Source organism: Furipterus horrens, unplaced genomic scaffold (assembly GCF_987537825.1).
Source record: "Furipterus horrens unplaced genomic scaffold, mFurHor1.1.pri manual_scaffold_1, whole genome shotgun sequence".
Classification (NCBI taxonomy): Eukaryota; Metazoa; Chordata; class Mammalia; order Chiroptera; family Furipteridae; genus Furipterus; species Furipterus horrens.
The window spans coordinates 146,023,510-146,041,227 of NW_028327171.1; the positions used below are offsets into that span (position 1 = coordinate 146,023,510).

The 17,718-nt window shown below is 44.3% G+C and overlaps 1 protein-coding gene and 1 long non-coding RNA gene across 2 annotated transcripts in view; one reads left to right on the plus strand and one right to left on the minus strand.

Annotated features, from left to right (window-relative positions):
- The first annotated feature begins 5,663 nt into the window (after window positions 1–5,663).
- The window catches only part of KIF5C (kinesin family member 5C), a 151,715-nt gene continuing 139,660 nt past the window's right edge, over window positions 5,664–17,718 (plus strand). The window contains exon 1 of the mRNA XM_090279608.1: window positions 5,664–5,789. Coding sequence (XP_090135734.1) covers window positions 5,664–5,789 — 126 coding nt within the window. The remainder of the gene's footprint in view (window positions 5,790–17,718) is intronic.
- Window positions 6,172–6,934, minus strand: LOC150022017 (uncharacterized). Its single transcript, XR_016509146.1, has 2 exons — window positions 6,768–6,934; window positions 6,172–6,578 (listed from the first exon to the last, which is right to left on the minus strand). It is a non-coding gene; the product is annotated as an uncharacterized LOC150022017 (long non-coding RNA).

Sequence of the window (17,718 nt, forward strand, 5' to 3'; positions counted from 1 at the left end):
ATGAAGCTGCATTACTAGAGGAGCCTCCTGTGTTTTGCTGAGCACAGTGGTGAGTCCAGGGCTGTGACCCTGGGACAGGGCTGGGACACCACGGATTGGGTCTACATCAGGGACAAAGAGTGCAGGGGAAGTCAGGACCTGGAGGGGAGGACGTGGGGTGTTGGGAGGGAAAGGGACCTTCTGTGGCTGCATGATGGATGTGGGACTTTGAAGACAGGAAGTCTATTCTAAGACATGATTTTTAAGTAGTCCACTGTGATTCCTGGTACATTTTTGGTTAACTTTACATCACTTCTTAGTATTATCCTGGAGTAGATTACGTATTATTATTGTGTTGAATTCTGTCTCCCAGTGGGGCCTGAATGGATTTAGACGCAGTTGCTGGAAGATGAGGGAAGCACTGACATCCAGGTCACACTGGGATTGTGCTGAGTCAACCCTGAGAAGGGGAGGGGCCTCTGTGCCTGTCACCTTCTGCACTTCAGCTCCCACCCAGACCTGGTGCCAGGTACACACGCTACCCTGCGGGTGCCAGTGCGCATTCCCATGCTCCCTCCACACCCCCAGGACTAAGAGTTTCTTTTCCTTCTCCTCTCCTCTCCCTCCTTAGACTCAGTGGTTCTCCATCTTATTCATCTAGAGCCTGAATATTTTTCTGCATTACTACTAAAGGTCTAATCCAGTAAAGTGAATGTCAGTGCCTGGGTCAGCTCTCCTAGGAAAGGCTCTCTGTCAGATCAGGTAATATCATGTTACAGGGGAATGATGGTCTTTGCCTTTTCCCCACTGGGCTGGGTTATTTGGGCATATTGAATTTAGGAGATACATTTTAAAGAACATCCAGATTTTCTATCTCATGGCAATAGATTATTTTTGCAAGTTTTAAAGGGATTTTTCCACATCTTTAAAAACATTTCATCTGTTCGCTTGGGTTTTAATCTTCACTAGAGTCAGTTATTTTTTGTACTTGCAGAAATGGAACTGGGCCCAAGCAATCAGAAATGATTAAATCCACACGGGACCTGCGGACCCAGTACTGGAGTTCAATGGCTATCCCAGCGACTGCTGAAGACAGGAGCTGATGTGAAAATGGAAGCAATTACCTAGATCACTCAGGCAGAAGAATTTCTGAGGCTTTTTTTCCTTGAACAATCCAGATAATTGCATCAATTTACACTTTTTACCAGCAGTTGAGACTGTGACAGAAACTCTCTCCAGGAGTGGGCTGAAGAGAGAGAAGCAGAGTGCTCAGAAAATGATTCTGATCACCAAGGAGAGAAAATTGGAGTAGTGGGTAATTCACGTGCTCTGGCCTTGATTTCTAGCAGGCTCAAGCAAGTCAAAGTGAGACTGTTCATTGTTGCATGAATGATCCAGATAATTCTCCATTTTCTCTTTCCTCTCCACAATGAAGCCATAGGGGCCACATAGGTGTCACTGGCTGAAGTGCTTGATGCCCTTACCCTGTGCTAGTGGGGACATTCCTCAGTTCATTACTGCCCTTCGATGACTGTAAGTTTCTGCTTGGAGAGATTTTATGAGGTCAAGAAGGAGAGGAGTGGAGCAGGTGCTGTCGTGGAAGAGCACGCCACACCTGTTAATTTAACCATGAGCACAGGTCAGGGCAGTGGGACCAGATCATTCCCTGAAGCAAATGATTCATTTCATGTGGATCCTGGGGATTCATTTGTGGGACTAAAAATCCACATTGTTGAATGAACTAATAAATCATGCATAAATGCATGAAAGACATTTATTGAGTTGGTACTTTGTGCCTGGCATTATGCTGGGCCTTGGAATAATTAACTCTATATTAATTCTTTTTTTTTCTCATGCTTTCTTGGGAGGGATGATTCCCTCAGTCTTTTCACAGCTTCTCCCACACTTTATTTCCATAGTATTCTCTCACATTTTTCTCTTCCAGTTCTCACTTATGCAGAATAGGTAATATTTTTAGCACCACTTCACCAGGTGGGGTAAAAAAAAAATAATTCAGAGAATTCGAATACATTTTCCAAAGTCACAGAACTTGTGAGCAGCAGAGCTGGAATGAAACATGCAGGATTCTGAGCTCAAGGCTCCATCAACAATGCAATGTCATTATTTCCAGGTTCGTGTATTCATTGATTTGTCCTTGTCCTTATCATGATCAGGATTGACATGGATTGATCATTCAGAAAATATTCATCAAGCACGTAGATAATACATGATCCCCCAATGAGGCAGATATACACACAAGCCATTTAATGTGAAGAAAAATATTGTGACATGGAAAGAACTAGAGAGCAGTGCCAGACAACAATAGGAATGTCATTGCAAGGCAGTGAGTGTTCAGGGGCCAAATCTGGGGGACTGATGGCCTAAGAAGGCAGAGGGCCCCATGAACTAGAGCTGTGCAGGAACGTGGTTTTTAAAAAATCAATTTCTCTTTCTTTCAGTATTGTGTATTTTTTAAAAATTGAGATATAATTGATATATAACATTGTATTAGTTTATGTGTATAACATAATGATTTGATATTTGTATGTACTGTGAAATGATGACCATAATAAGTTCAGTCAACATCCATTAACCCACATGGTTACAGAATTTTTTCCTTATGATGAGAACTTTCAAAATATACTCGTTGCAGCTCTCAAATATAGAATACAGTGTTATTAACTATAGTTGCCATTCTGTACATTATATCCCCATGGCTTATTCATCTTATAACTGGAAGTTTTTACCTTTTAACCACCTTTACCCATTTTGCCCTCACCCTACCCCTGCCTCAGCCAAATCCCAATATGTTCTATTATCTATAAGTTCGGTTTTTGTGTTTTTAGATTTCACATGTGTAAGATCATATGGTATATGTCTTCCTCTGTTTAACTGATTTCACTTAGCATAATGCCCTTAAGGGCCATCCATGTTTGTTATAAATGATAGGATTTCATTCTTTTTATAGCTAAATAATACTCACATATATGAGTATCACATACACATCTGAGTATATCATATATATATAAAATATCATATATATATATATAATATCACATTTTATTTATCCATTCATCTGTCGATGAACATTTAGGTTGTTTACATGTCTTGGGTATGGTAAAGATGCAATGAACATGGGGATGAAGATAATTCTATTTCTTTATCATAATAAAACATATGTAACATACACTTTTACCATTTTAGCTACCTTACAGTGTACAATTCAGTGGCATTAAGTACATTCACAGTGTTGTGCAACCATCACACTATCTACTTCCAGAACTTTTTCATCACCCCAATGGAAACGCTGTATTGGAAGGTTTTATAGAAAGTTATAGACTCTTGAGGGGTAGCTAGGATATAAAGAGGCAGACAGGTGAGAGGAATCCACTGGGCATGTGTAAAGGATCAGAGCTGACAAGATATGTCAGATGCGTGGAGAATGGTGAGAAGTGAAGGTGTGTAAGGGGATGTACTGAGCAGAAAGGCTGGGGTGATTCATGTGGACCTTCCTTGTGAAACAGCAAGTCTTACCTTTCCCTTTCCCTTTCAGGGTGACCTTCCTCTGAGACCACGTCTCCTCAGTGGTTTTGCTTCTAAACTCCCTGTCAGCTTTGCTGTGTCTCCACTCTCTCTGCTCTGGTAACCACCTGCATCGCCAGGATTCTGGTCCACCTGTATCATGCTGCTGCTGCTGCTCCTCCAGCCATGTAGGCCTCAGCCAGTAGCTGGTGGGGCAGGTGTCCCTTCTGTACCCACCCTGCACTTAATTCCTCCAAGCACCATTGACATAAGACTGTGGGGTGTAAAACTTCACTGACAGAGATCACTGGAAGGAATGATGTCCTCTTCTTTTGCAAACTTTCCAACCATGGGATTCCCCCATGATCTTACAGAGTCCCTGCCGATGGTTGAGTGCTTTAGGGGAAGACACCAACTTAAGTCCAGGCCAATCATGGACTTTACCCAGGAATTTTTGAACTAAAGCTCTGAAACAATAACAATAGCTATCCTTATCTAGTGGTAGAGGTTGAAGAATGAAACCCAGGGGTTGTTGGTAGCTGAGTTTCCTGACATCGGAAGAATGATATAGAGTCAGAATGAGTGTGGTCAACACAAAGAGAGAACAAGGACTAGAGGGAGGGAGGGAGAGAGAGAGAGAGAGAGAGAGAGAGAGAGAGAGAGAGAGAGAGTGTGTGTGTGTGTGTGTGTGTGTGTGTGTGTGTGTCTTGGTAGCCTGCCCATGCTCTGGCCCGGTTGTTTAATCATTTCCTGAATAAGAAAGATAAACCTGTATTTTTCTGATAAATATTCCTTTTGCCTCACTGGCTACAGTTGGGTTTCTATCACTTTCCACCATAAGACCCCTAATACTTACTAAGATGCATGAATGGGTGACTCCAGGAGACCAAAGGGCTTAAACAAGATAGTAGAAGCAAGCAGAGCGAGAGGTGAATGGAGGAAGCCACAAGTAGTTTGGAATTTGTCAGAGTGTAAACATACAAACAATAAGTCGCAAGAGATTTTGGTTAGTAAGTAGGAAGAAATCTGATTGTGGGGCTTGGGTGTATTTTGTGAAGTATTTGGGACTTGATCTTGTGTATATTTTGTGTATATTATAGGATTCTAAGTAGGCATTAGGCAGAGGTTCTGCAACCTGTACTATAATAGTTATTAAGAGGTTCTTAGCCTGGGAGTCACAGGCAGGCTTCAAGTCGTTCCCAACCCTCTGAAATAGCATGAAAAATCTGTGTATGTATATGAGGTTGTCTTTGTTTTTTGTAATTGAAAAGGTACCTATCTTCATCAGTTGTTAAAGGAATCCATGACCCAAAATATGCTATGAGCCCTGACTGGTGTGGCTCAGTTGGTTCGGTATAATCTCTCAAAGTGAAAGGTCGCCAGGTTGGATTCTCTATCAGGGCACATGCCTGGGTTTCCAATTCAGTCCCTAGAAAAAATGCTCCTTAACTGTTCGGTTGAGATGTAGAGATAACATAGGCCTGGTTATTTACAGAGATTTTAACCGGCAGTATTGAGTAGGACTTCCATCCTGTTCTTGACTTGGGCAGCCAGACCAGACCTGCAGGCTCTTGAAGGCTGCACACCGGGCACCGCCGCTGTCCCAGAAAGCAACTCCAAGCGTCCTTGTCTTTCCACCTGCTGGTGAAGCGACTACAAGTCCCAGGATGCTTCGTGCTCGCAGCCTGGGCGGATCTCTGCAGTGACATAATTGCCCTGGGCGAGCCAGGGGAGGGCGGGACCGTGAGGCGGAGGGGCGGGCCTGAGAGCGCGCTGGTGCTGATGCAGGATGGCTGGGCGCGCAGGAGCCCGGGAGCTCTGAGCCGGGCGAGGCTCGCTCCCTGCGCATCGCTGGGTCCAGCCGCGTGGTCGCCGGCAGTGGATCTGGATCCGGGACACAGCGAAGGGCCAGGGCAGGGCCGGGGAAGGTAGATCTCTAGTCGGCGGGGCTGAAGGCTGATAGACTGCCCACCTACCCGGTCTCCGAGCTGCCGGAGCTGCCCATCCTCCGAATTCGCGATGACCTGCTGAGAAGCTTCCTCGGGGCTGCTGGAGGCGGCCTCGCTGCGGGCGGTGCGGTTCGCGGCCTCCTTTCTCGTCGTGCCGAGCCCCGGCCCCCGGCCCCCCACCCCTTCCCGCGCCCCCTCCCTGCGGCCGGCGAGATGGCGGATCCAGCTGAATGCAGCATCAAAGTGATGTGCCGGTTCCGGCCCCTCAACGAAGCGGAGATCCTCCGCGGGGACAAATTCATCCCCAAATTTAAAGGCGATGATACCGTGGTAATCGGGGTAAGTGGCCGGGCGCCCGGCCTCCCCCCTGCTTCCCGCCGCAGCCCGGCGCCCCGACGCTCCAGACCGAGCGGAGATGCTCGGGCCACCCCTTCGGACATCCCCGCGAGGCTGGACTTGACGAGAGGCTCCCCCCCTCCCTTCCCCTGCATCATAGTTCCCTACCTGGCGGGTGGAGGGGCGACGCGGGCCCCAGGTGGTGAAGGTGGGGGTGGGGGGCGAGGAAGGGTTCGGCGCCGCCATTGTTCGCGGGGTGGGGGCCCGGGTGGGCCTTTTGTTCCCCGCCCTCATCATGCCGCGTGGGTAGTGTGTTCAGGTTACCCCCAAGTCGGGGTGCCCAGGCTCCTCTTTTAACGCATGAACTCTGCAAACCCACAAATGGTTCCAGGGATCAGTTCGATTTTATTGAACACGTTCCCTTTTCTCACGATCTTAGCAAAAGAAGGAGAAAAAAAGGTACTGGAAAAATCCTAGCCTCATCTTGGAGCTCCTACGGCCGTATAGACGCGGCTGTCCCCGGTGTTTCACCTTGCTCTGCGCGCTGAAGGCGGGATGGCGGGGTGCGGGGAACACTGGCGGCCTGGGTGTCCCCGGGAGGCCCGGTGTGTCTCCAGCTTCTTCCCAACCCAAGCTGCCTCGGACGTGGAGCCCGGGTCTGACCGCTCCCGGACTGGGCGACTCCCCAACCTGGTGTCCGCAGACCCTCGGATGTGCTTCATGCCGAGTGGAGAGGAGGCTGTGCCCACATCTGTGGGGCTAGGGGGCCCCGAGCGCAGCCCAGTAGGCCCCCTGTGCAAAGAGCAGAAGTTACTTTGTGTGGCTAGGCCCCCCCTTCCCTCTCAATTTACCTTCTCACCTTTCCCTTCCCCCTCCGCCCTCCCGCACCCCGCTCTCCCTCTGCAGCTGGGGCTGCTGGTGGGGGAGGGAATACCATGAGTTTTTATTCTTAAAGGAATATATCGATCGAAATAAACCAGCCTTGCCCTCCGCCCCTTCCCCTCCGCTGTCCCCAGCGTGTGTAGCTGATGGTGCCCTCTTTGTATGCTAGCCGCGTGGGGAGGGACCGAGGTAAGGGGAGCCTCCCGATCCCTGCTGACATGTTCCTGGCAGTCCGCTGGAGGCTGCTGATGCAGCCTTCCGGTCCCCAGCATCGATTAAGTGATGTCATACCGATTACTGAGCATGCTCAGACCAACCCCCTCCCTCCCAGTCCCCTGAGTGGCTGGTGTATTTAGGTTAAGTGATTGACAGGTGACATTTTACCGAGGGTCTCTGCCAGAGTCTGCCAGGCCTTTCTCAAAGCAGAGGCCAACGTTTGCTGGCCCAAGGAGTCCCCAGTATCTTCGCCAAGGTTGTGCCGCAGCGAAGGGCTGGGGGACTAGCAGGTGCTAAATGTACCAGTAGGTTGGGCACTCCCTGCGCCCCCACCCCCCACCCCCAGCACTCACCCCCGGGAACGGTGGCAAGGCTCTGCCTTTGGCACCTGGGCTTTATCGTGCTCCTCTCATAGGAAGGCAGCTTCCCATGTCGACCTTTTCTCCTCCCCATTTTCAGCCATCAGGATACTGGGACTTCTAAATGCTATGTGGTTGCGCGTTCATTCTGTTCTTTCTGAGAGCCGAGCCAACCTGTGAGGGTAGAAAGAGGAGTTTTCTCTCTGCTTAGTGTTAAATTGAAGAGATGTATGCTACAACTATTGATGAGGAGGAAGATTCTGTAATTAATGGCAGATATGGGATAGTGGTATATTCATGGCCAGTGCATGGGGGCAGATGGTAAGTTGTTTGGGTTACACTTCTCAGCTGGGATCAGCCTACAGTCTGGGCTTAGAGTGGGAGTTGCTGGGTACATCTAGTCCCTGCCCTTTGCCTTGTATCAACTTTTTCAAACAATTGTGTAGCACTAGAACATATTCTGGTGAGCCCCTACTTTTTTTTTTTCTCTCAGAAGTTTTAAAGAACAGCCTGGAGAAGTTTCTTCTCCTTTTTGTTCTTCTCTTCCTTCTCCTTCTCTTTCTTCTCAGAGCAATAATAGACCAGGATTAACAAAAGTGCAGTAATATAGGGTGCGGCAAAAGTAGGTTTACATTGTGAAGATGTGGAAGAGTTTATTCTTGTATTATTTATTAATTATCGTATTATTTTCCATACAAACAACTGTAAACTACTTCTGCCCCACCCTATATATCATCCTCTTTGATCTGTGTATTAGGCAGAGATCCTTAATTTTAGGGTTAACTTTCCTTAATATTACAACATTACTATGAGTATGTATTTCCCATCTAAATATATATTACTGACCAAATCAGTTAAAACAAATTATATAAAATAAATTTTACTGTAAAAATGGTCACCATATCAAATAAATAATTTAAATAAAAATTGTTTATGAGAATCACATGTAGTTCTTCAACTGTAAAGTTAAATTTTTGCTGATCTTACTATAATCCTTTAATAAACCAGTTTTCAGTTTTAAGATAAATTTCTTACTGAAATAAAGCATTCATATAGAAAGATGTTACCATAATTATACAGCTTGATGAGTTTTTATAAAGTAAACACTTTTATAATCACCACTCAAACTAAGAAACAGACATTTTCAGGACCCTAGAAGTCCCTCTCATATCCCTTTCTGTTGTGAATTCCTCCTGCTTCAGGGTAGCCTATGGTGTTAGAAGTCAGAAGGCTTCTAATGCCAAAGTGGTTTTTTTTTTTTAACTTTATTCCATAAAGCCAAACAGTATATTTGTTTGCTTTTGTGTGTGCCTTCTTGTGCTCAACATCATGCGTGTCAAGTTCATCTGTGTTGTGGCCTGTGGCAGTAGGCTGTTCATCCTCATTGTTCCGTATCCCATTATATGAATATAGCACAGTATTTGTTCATTAACTGTTGGTAGACATCTGGATAGTTTCCAGCTTGGGGCTAATATAGACTGAGTTGCTACAAACATCCGTGTATACATCTGTGTATACACATCTTTTGGTGAGTGTGGCTACTGAACAGAAAACTACCGGATGCTGAAGTGTGTTGTGGCTTAGGTTGGCATGTGCTAGGACCCTTCCCATTCCTAATTAATAATGTGTAACTAAGGGGAATGACAGTTCTGGCAGCCTGTATTGCTCTTTGCACACTGGGTAGAATGGCTCTCCAGTCACTTCAGCTGGAACCAGTCCATATGGCTTAGTGCCAGGAGGAGACTGCCTGAGATGGGTACTCCCTTCCTTGCTTGGAGGGCTGCAGACTGTGGGGATAACCAAAGAAGCCCAGAACCATCCAGAAATGCCATTAACCTTCATCCCCAACAGAGAACCAGTGAAGAATGAATTTCTGTGGAGTAACTGTTAGTCCAAGTTCAGAATCCCAGAAATTCTTTTTGTTTTTGAAACTGAAGTAATTTTCTTTTCTCTTCAAAGCATGTTCAAATCTTATGGAAATGTATGCTAACAGGGAGATTTTGCAGGTGTAGTTCCTAGATTTCTCTGTTTAAGAAAATAACCTGTCTTGGAGGAATCATCTTCATTATTTCTGCATTTTTTTCAGCTCTTGTGCAAAGCTCTTTGCCTGACCTCCCCAGTCACTATCTCTCCCCACTTTGAACTCCAATAGCATTTATTTTATATACAATCAGATACTCTTTGGCCTGCCTTAGATTGTTATTAGTTTTGATTATTTGTCTAATGGCATCGTAAGTGGTGTGCAGAGAGAGACAAGGACCTTCTGTGTTTTTCTTCTTTGTACTTCCCAGGGCCTTCTCCATAGAAGGCACCTAAATTGATCTCTTTGTTGAGTCTGGAAATCTTTACTTCGGTATATTTAACTTATTTTATGGACTTTTAGTTGGCTGTGGGCTGTGGGGGGTAGTTAAGAAGCAATTTTAAAGAAAAGTGCTATTCCTTTGAGTAGGCCAGGTAAGATAGCATATGCTATATTTAAAATGCTGTAAGAAAACTGGGAGAGAACTGGATTCAGCTTTGTTAAAAATTAGGAGACCTAATTGCACTGGTGGTGAGCTAGAAGCGGAGGGTGGGGATGGGCTAGTGATTAGCAAAGGAACTCCACGTTAATTCTCCAGAGAAGCATTTTAGATTTACAGCATTTCTTGGAGTGCTCTTCCATTGTCTGCTAAAAACCCTAGTGAGTCATGCGTTACTTGGGCTCTGCCTATTGTCAATGGAAACTGTCTTGTAGAGTTCCCTGTAAGGTTCCCTGTAAGATTCTTCAATTTGGGGCTTTCCTTTCATTCTCTGGTTCAAAGTCCTGGAAAAGTAGGTCTTATTAAAGATGGGTGCGTCCTCCTGAGGCCATGTACAGTAAGTTCCAGCCTGTTTGAGAGCCAGAGCAAAACATCAGCCACAGATCCTGAGCTGATGAGTGGTGTGGAAAGTGGTCTCTGTCTGCAGGAGCTCAGACTAGTTTTGGGCGGTGGATGGGTGGTGAAGGCAGGAGCCGGGATGGAGACCAAATTCAAAGTATGAGTTACCATTGTGGTTATTAAGGGCTGAGTAAATGAAGAAATATAATTAGAACTATTCTTTTTGTACAACAGTGGTAGTCTTTAAAAGCAAGAACATTAAAAATTTTTCTTTGTAAGTTTATACACAGTAAAATCTATCCCTGTCCTTTTCTGGGGAGTGTGTAGTTTGAAAGGGATTTGTCAAGTACATAGAGTTACGTAGCTATGTTGTATTAGTTTTCTGTTGCTGCTATGAACTAACTACCACACATTTGAAGCTTAAAAAGACACAAGTTTATTATCAACAGTTTCCCTAGGTCACAAGTCCATCAGGTCAGCTGGTTTCTCTGTTTGGAGTCTCCTAAAGCCAAAACCAAGGTGGTGTTGGCAGGACTGTGTTCTTTTCTGGATGGTCTAGGGGAAGAACCTTTTTTACTCATTCATGTTGGTGGCAGAATTCAGTCCTTAGTGGTTGTAGGACTGAGGTTCCCATTTCCATGCCATCAGCCTGGGCTGTTCTCAGTTTCTAGAGGCCGCTTTTAGGTCCTAGCTGCCTTCTGCAACTTAAAAGCCAGCAATGGTTGAGTCCCTCTCATGCTTCAGATTTCTCTTGTCTCTACTTCCACAGCATGTCTCTCTTATTGACTGTTCTGCCTCCTTCCACTTGTAAGGGCCATGTGATTATATTGAGCCCACCCTGATAGTCCTGGATAATCTCCCTATTTTAAGGTCGGCTGATTAGCAACCTTAATTCCATCTGCAAAGTCCCTTTTACCCTGAAATGTTCACGTATTCACAGATTTTTAGGGATTAGAATGTGAACATGTTTTGGGGCCATTATTCTGCCTACCACATACCACCATGATCAAAATCGAAGCAGTTTCCTTCCCCTTTGTAGTCAAATTTCTGCCATCTCTTAACCCCTGGCAACCACTTACCTGGTCTTCCTCTATAATTTTGCTTTTTTCAGATTGTCATAAATGCGGAATCATATATTAAGTATCTTTGGATCTGGGTTCTTCTACTTACTTAACTCTGAGCTTTACATTGCTGCCTGTATCAATGGTTCCGTCCTTTTTGTTGCTTAGTGGTATTCCATCTGATGGGTGTACCACAGTTTGTTTATCCATTCACCTGTTGAAGAACATTTGGGTTGTTTGCAGTTTGGGATATTTATGAATAAAGCTGCTCTTTACCTATGCAAATAGGTTTTTATGTGAGAATACATTTTTATATCTCTTGGGTAAGTACCCAGGAGTGGGATTGCTAGTTAGATTCTATTGTAACTCTAATAATAACTCTATAATTCTAAGAAGCTGCCAAACAGTTCTCTAAAGTAGTTGTACCATTTTGCATTCCCATCTAAAAGCAATTACATTTTAAGTTAGGGTTTAAAGAGTTTATTCAGTTATTTTGTTTGAATATTAACAGTGTTTAGTAGCATTGAGATATATCAGTCCTTCACTTCTCTGTGCCCTAAATTAAGAGATGTTTACATCACCTGAAGCTGGATTACTGATTTCTTGTAAATAAAATAAACCCTCTGAAACCCTGGGAGGAGCGAACACAAGAGAGTAGCCATGATCTGGCACATGTCACTGGAGGCTACTTACTGTGTAGCAAGCACACCATCTGTGCTACATAAATGAATGGAGTTGGTAGAGGAAGCAGGTAGAGTCAGAACTGAGTATGGGTTCATTAGGAAGCTGTAAGACTTTAGTTGCTTAGCTTCTATGGGCCTCAGTTCACTCATTTAAAGTGGGGATAATTACTTATGTCACAGGGGTGTTACGATGAAATGAAATGAAGTGATCAAAACAGAATCTGGTGCAAAGAAAATGCTCAATACATGCTGTCTCCCGTGTTTCCTATTTCCCCTCATAATTTTCCTTATTTTCAGAATTATATTTGTCCCCCAAGATTACTGCCCTTAACTTTGGCTATCCCCTAAAAACTCTTCCTATCAATACATCCTCCTTTCTTAGGCATTTGTTTACCCCATTCTCCTGCTTGGAATAGCCACTCCTTAGCTTATTTGTAGAATTTCTAACGATCTGTGAGGGCAGACAGAGCTCATCTCTCATTTCCTTATTTATAGACTATACCCGCTGCTCCTTTTATCTGCAGTGTTCATATATAGAGGTGTGTATGTGTGTGTCCTCTATGTGTAAATTATAAGTTTCTCAGGGACAGGAGCTCTTTTTAACCTCTTTGTCTACTTTACTGTAGTTGTACAGTTGCTTAGTAAGTCGTCGGCAGCCGTCCGTCTCAAGAGACGATGGTGTAGCTTCTTAAGAGTCTATCTGCACAGCCGAGAATGGCTGTGCAGTCCGACTCGGGAGTGACACGGTATCTGTCTCCTCCCGTGTTGAATCGACATCTTGCGATGACGCTGGAGTGTCCTCTCCAGTGAAGCTGAAGCTACAGAGCCTGGGCAGGGTGATATGGAGGGTCTGCTGTTGCCCATGCAGCAGACCCCCCCCTCTCTTCGCAGCTGAAGGATCCAAGGGAAAGACGGAGTCCATACAGCTTGGCTTCAGGTGCGCCGCAGGAGTTGCCGGTGTTGACTACAACGTCAAACCGCCTTAGGGACTCCGGCTCCGGATTTTCTGTCGAGGTTTACTCCCTTAGCCTTTCTCCTGAAGAGGTATGCCGCAAGGCAGCGGAGGTTTTTTGGAATCAGAGTTTTCCTTCTCTGTGCTTAGTAAGTATACCTTCATTATGGAGGGTTCCTCTCTCAGCTGCTTCCTGCCTGGAATCAAGTCTCCGTAATTGCCAGTTTCTGAATTACCTTATTTAACTTAGATATCACTGGGGATTTCTCTCTGCCTCCACCTGCGCTTGTCTGGCCCAGCTCCCCTGTTTAATGACTATGTTTTCCATTCTCGGCTCTTCTCCCCACTTCAAAATAGGAACCCTCCTCCACCTTTGGGTTCCCTTTAGTCGCTGCCTCAAAATTATCACCTGTGTCTACTTATTAAACAAGTGAAAACAAAACTACCTAGTCCCAAATGGTTTCTCCTGAATTAAGGAAAAAGTAGCCCTTTGCCAGGTCCGATTTCACCTTATTTCTCTCAGGTTTTTCATAAGGACCTATTTTTGTGGCTAAGAAAGCTCCCTCCCTTAACCCCATTTGCTGCACATCCATCCAGTTCCTTTTAGAAGGAATTGAGTTGTTGAATTTGTGGTTATTTGCAAATATTACAGAGAGCCTGAGAGACAATGGGAGTTTTAGAATCATTATGATGTATCTGCCCAGTACCATATCTGGATACAAGTCATAGAGCCCAAGAGGAACTCCCGACTCTTCGACTTCTTGGCTGTATGAACTTGGAACTTGGACACTGGCTCCAGTTTCCTGGCCTGTGAAGTAGGGATAACAATACTTCCCACGTTCTAGGGTCATGACATTTATAGGTGGTCCTTCGCATAGAGTGCTGAGCACAGAGCCTGGCATATATAGCAGGTGTTCAGAAAATGTGTGCTACTGTAAGATCCACTAGGGGTTATTTCTCTGTACTCTTGTCAGACTGACTAATCTTGGGAAAGCCCAGACTCTTCCTGTTTTCCCAGCACCCACAGGCTCTGCTAAGAGAAAATTTATTCTGACACTTGTAAAAAGAGTAAGGAAGACAAATGTGATAGGCATTAACACTATTGTAATAGGGAAGAGAAACTGGGCTCAACCTTAAATACAAGGAGAGCAGCTTGGGAGTCAGTGGGTGGATGGTTACTCAGAGGGGACCTCAAGGGTGGGGGAAATTCTTGCAAACTGACCTCACAGGATTCTTGCTGAAGGCAGGCTGGATAACAAGGTATTAAGATGTTGGTATTGGGGTATTGAGTGTGGTGAGATTTTAAGGGTGGGGGATTCTCTCTACACTGCCTTAGCAGGATTCTTGTTAAAACTAGATTCTGCAAGTACAAACGTGGAAGTCCAAGGTTGAGGCCCAGTTGAGAAAAGGTTCTCGGAGGAGCCTGACTCAAGTCTGGTCAAGGAGCGATTCTCTATCAGATGGAATTCAGGTGCTTCAGTGGGGTATTCAAGTCCCTCCATACTCTAGGCCTGCCTACCTTCCTAACCCCACCCCATATTCCATCTGTGCTGCCATTTCTCCAAAAGATTAGGCTGCTCAATACCTCCCTCCCAACAGCTGCTCATATCCTGCATGCCGAGGATATGGTCCTCAAAGCATGTCTGCATGGTGAGCATCAATTCGCCTTTAGACTCATTTCATGGTGCCTCCTCTGCAACTGTTTCTGAGCCCTTCTTCCCTTCCTCCCTGGCCAGGTTAAACACTTCCTCCTGTGAACCCCTGTACCATGCGTAACTCTTGGTTGAATTTCCCTGGTACTGCATTTATTTGGGTATGTTTCCTTTCTTCCAACTAGACTGAAAACTAATGGGGTTTTCAGCTATTATTTATTCATTTCCATTTATTTCCATTTCCAAGGCCTGGAACAGTGCCTGAAGCAGAGTAGCTGCTCAGTACAAGATGTCTTTTGAAAGAGATGGAAAAATGCTGATCCTGTTAGGCTGTTAGATGGCAGAGCCTGGTGTTATTTGCTAAGATTTTTACCTTGATATCGTCCAGCTCTGGTAACTTGTTTTTCCTACTTGGACATCTCCATGGTTTTCAATAGTTTATTTTCAGGGGTCCTGATATATTCCATGCTCATTGGGAAAAAAAACAACCCTCAAACCTTTCAGAAAGCATGAAGGCAAAAATCACTTTTAATTTTACAAGCTAGAAAACACCATTGTTAACAACTTGTTTATTCCAGCTCTTTTCTATTCATAAAACAATACATTTTGTTTGAAAACAAAGATGTGAGCCTAGGCCAGTGTGGCTCGGTTGGAGCATCATCCCATAGACTGAAAAGTCATAGGCTCAATTCCTGGTCAGGGTACATACCCAGGTTGCGGGTTCCAACCCTGGTTGGGATGCATATGGGAAGGCAACCACTTGAGGTTTCTTGCTCTTTCTCTCCCTTCCTCTCTTTCTAAAAGCAATGAAAATTTGTCCTCTGGTGAGGGTAAAAAAAAAACAAAAACAAATATTTGATTTTATAAAATCTGTTTGAAACCTACAGTATACCTCAGACATCTGCATTTTTAAATTTACATATAATATCATATGTCTAATCAATACTTTATTTAAGCATTCCCTTCTGATAGACCTTTGGGTTTTTCTCTTCCGTTATAAAAAGATGTGTGCTAAACATAGTACCCACATTTCCTTGTGCACTTCCCCAATTATTTTGTTAGAATACATTTCTAGAATTGGGATTGCTAGGTAAAAGGATATAGATGATTTTAAGGCACCCCTAGTTTTGAGAGGGAGCAATTCGGAGATGATGAATGTTCTTCTGTTTGATACTGTCATTTCTCTGCTTACCCCATGGAATTGCTGCCTTTTTGTCTCATAAGGCATCCATCCCTTCATACCTGAGCTAAAGTAAATTCTTACAGAGTGTGTGCTTCGTCACGCACTGTTAACCCATGGATGCAGAACATGGCAGTGCTTCAGACTTTCAATGTAAACATAGGATTTTGTAGGCTGTCTCCTGTCAGTTTCAATATCTTCAAGGATGTTGTTTCTTGGTGGTGATCAAAAGCTAAATCTCTCTCTTGAGGCAGAGAGAGATAGAGGCCAAGATTGTAGTCTTAAAGAAAAGGAGGATGGCTGTGTCCTTTCTTCTTGGTGCTGATACCTTCTGGGCAGTGGTAAGCTGAGAAGGGATAAAACAGCCCCCTCAAAAATGCCCTGGAAAGAGCTCCCCCTTGCTTTGATTACTAGGTATACTTCAAAGAAACGTATTATATAAAATTTCAAAATTACACCGAAGTAGAAAGAATAACAAAATATACTCCCATGAACTGGTTTTCACCATCATCAATAAATTGGCCAGTTGTATTTTTTTTCTATATTTCCCTAACTTTTTCCCCCAGAATCACTCTATGGTTTTAAAGTGAAATCTCATATCACACATTATTTTATCCCTAAATTGTAATACATATCTCTAAAAGGTCAGGACTCTTATAACAACACCAACATTATCACATGAAAATATGAACAATTCCTTAATGCCAAGTATCCAGAACCCCTGCCCCCATTGCCTCACAAATTCTTCTACATTTGGTTTGCTCACATCAGAATACTAGGCACCATTATTACAAGTGAGACAAGAAAGAAATGCTAATTAGTTTCACTCTTGAACACAAGGGGAGGCTTTTGGTATAGAGTACTGTGTAGCAGTAGAAAAACACAGTAATCAGGGCTGATTTAGATCTCTCGCCCATTTCCCTTATCCATGGTCACGTCCCAGTTACTTTTTTAATAAACCAATGCTGGCATTGCAGTGTCACCTACAAAGCTATTTAAACAGCTTCATGCTTTATAGCTTTTCCCCTGATGCTTCTTCCCCTTGCTTTAATTGTCTTGCATAAACTTCAGGAAAGCAGGTAGACCTATCACTCATTTGTCTTCCAAGCTCAGTACCTTCCCTTATTAGTTTGATATCAACTACATTTATAGCAATTCTTTCAGGTGTGTCTAGGTTATTAGTATTTATTACCCTTTTAGTCAATGAATACCCATCCTTGATATGAATTGAATACTGAAAAATAAATCCACAGAGCTGAAGGGAGAACATAGAAGTGAGAACAAAATTCAGTGCAACACAGTTCTTTATGGAAGGAGGTTTGTAGTTCTCTTTATATCCTTTCTTTTCTCACCAAAAAGAACAAACTTTTGAAGGGAGATGTGATTGGAGAAAAAGTGCAAACATCCCAATAATTGGTGCTTTAACTTCTCGACTGCAGGATATGATGCTGTCGGAAGAGCTGTGGATCAATGATATTATTTTAGAAAACCTTTATTTAAGATCTTGGTTACACGAGGACTGACAAGTCTCAGGGACTCTTCCCTTCCCAGGCTCCCTCACAGAGCGCTCTCTCCCATTTCTATGTCTCATTTTATCCCATGAGAAAATGAAGAGCGGTCTGCTTCAGTTCTCTGAGGAGGTTATATAAAAGTTTTTTTTCTGAACAACCTGTCTGGTACCTCACTCCTCAAAGATTATTGATTTTTATCTGGGAACCTGAGGAAATAACAACTCCATCTGACATCAGAAACTTTGGATTAGCCTTGGGGGAAGGGACTTCTATTTCTCTCCTGCTCTACAGAGGGGAACAAATGCCAATCTGATTGGTCAGTGTCCAAACCTCTGTTGGTCCTGGTTACTGGTGGGCAGGATCCCATGGGAGGCGGTCAATTCCTTCCCGTGTCTGGCCTCTGTGGTAAGCCGACCTCAGCAGGGTCTGGCTTCCTGGGCTGTCTTCCAGGGGCTGTTTTCCATCTCCTCTCTGTGTCTGCTGAGTGGATAAGTTAGGTTGGGTCCGCAGATTCTGGCCCATGTGGGGTGGTCTCAAGGTTCAGAAGAGGTTGGGCAGCAGGATGGCCAAGGGGTGAG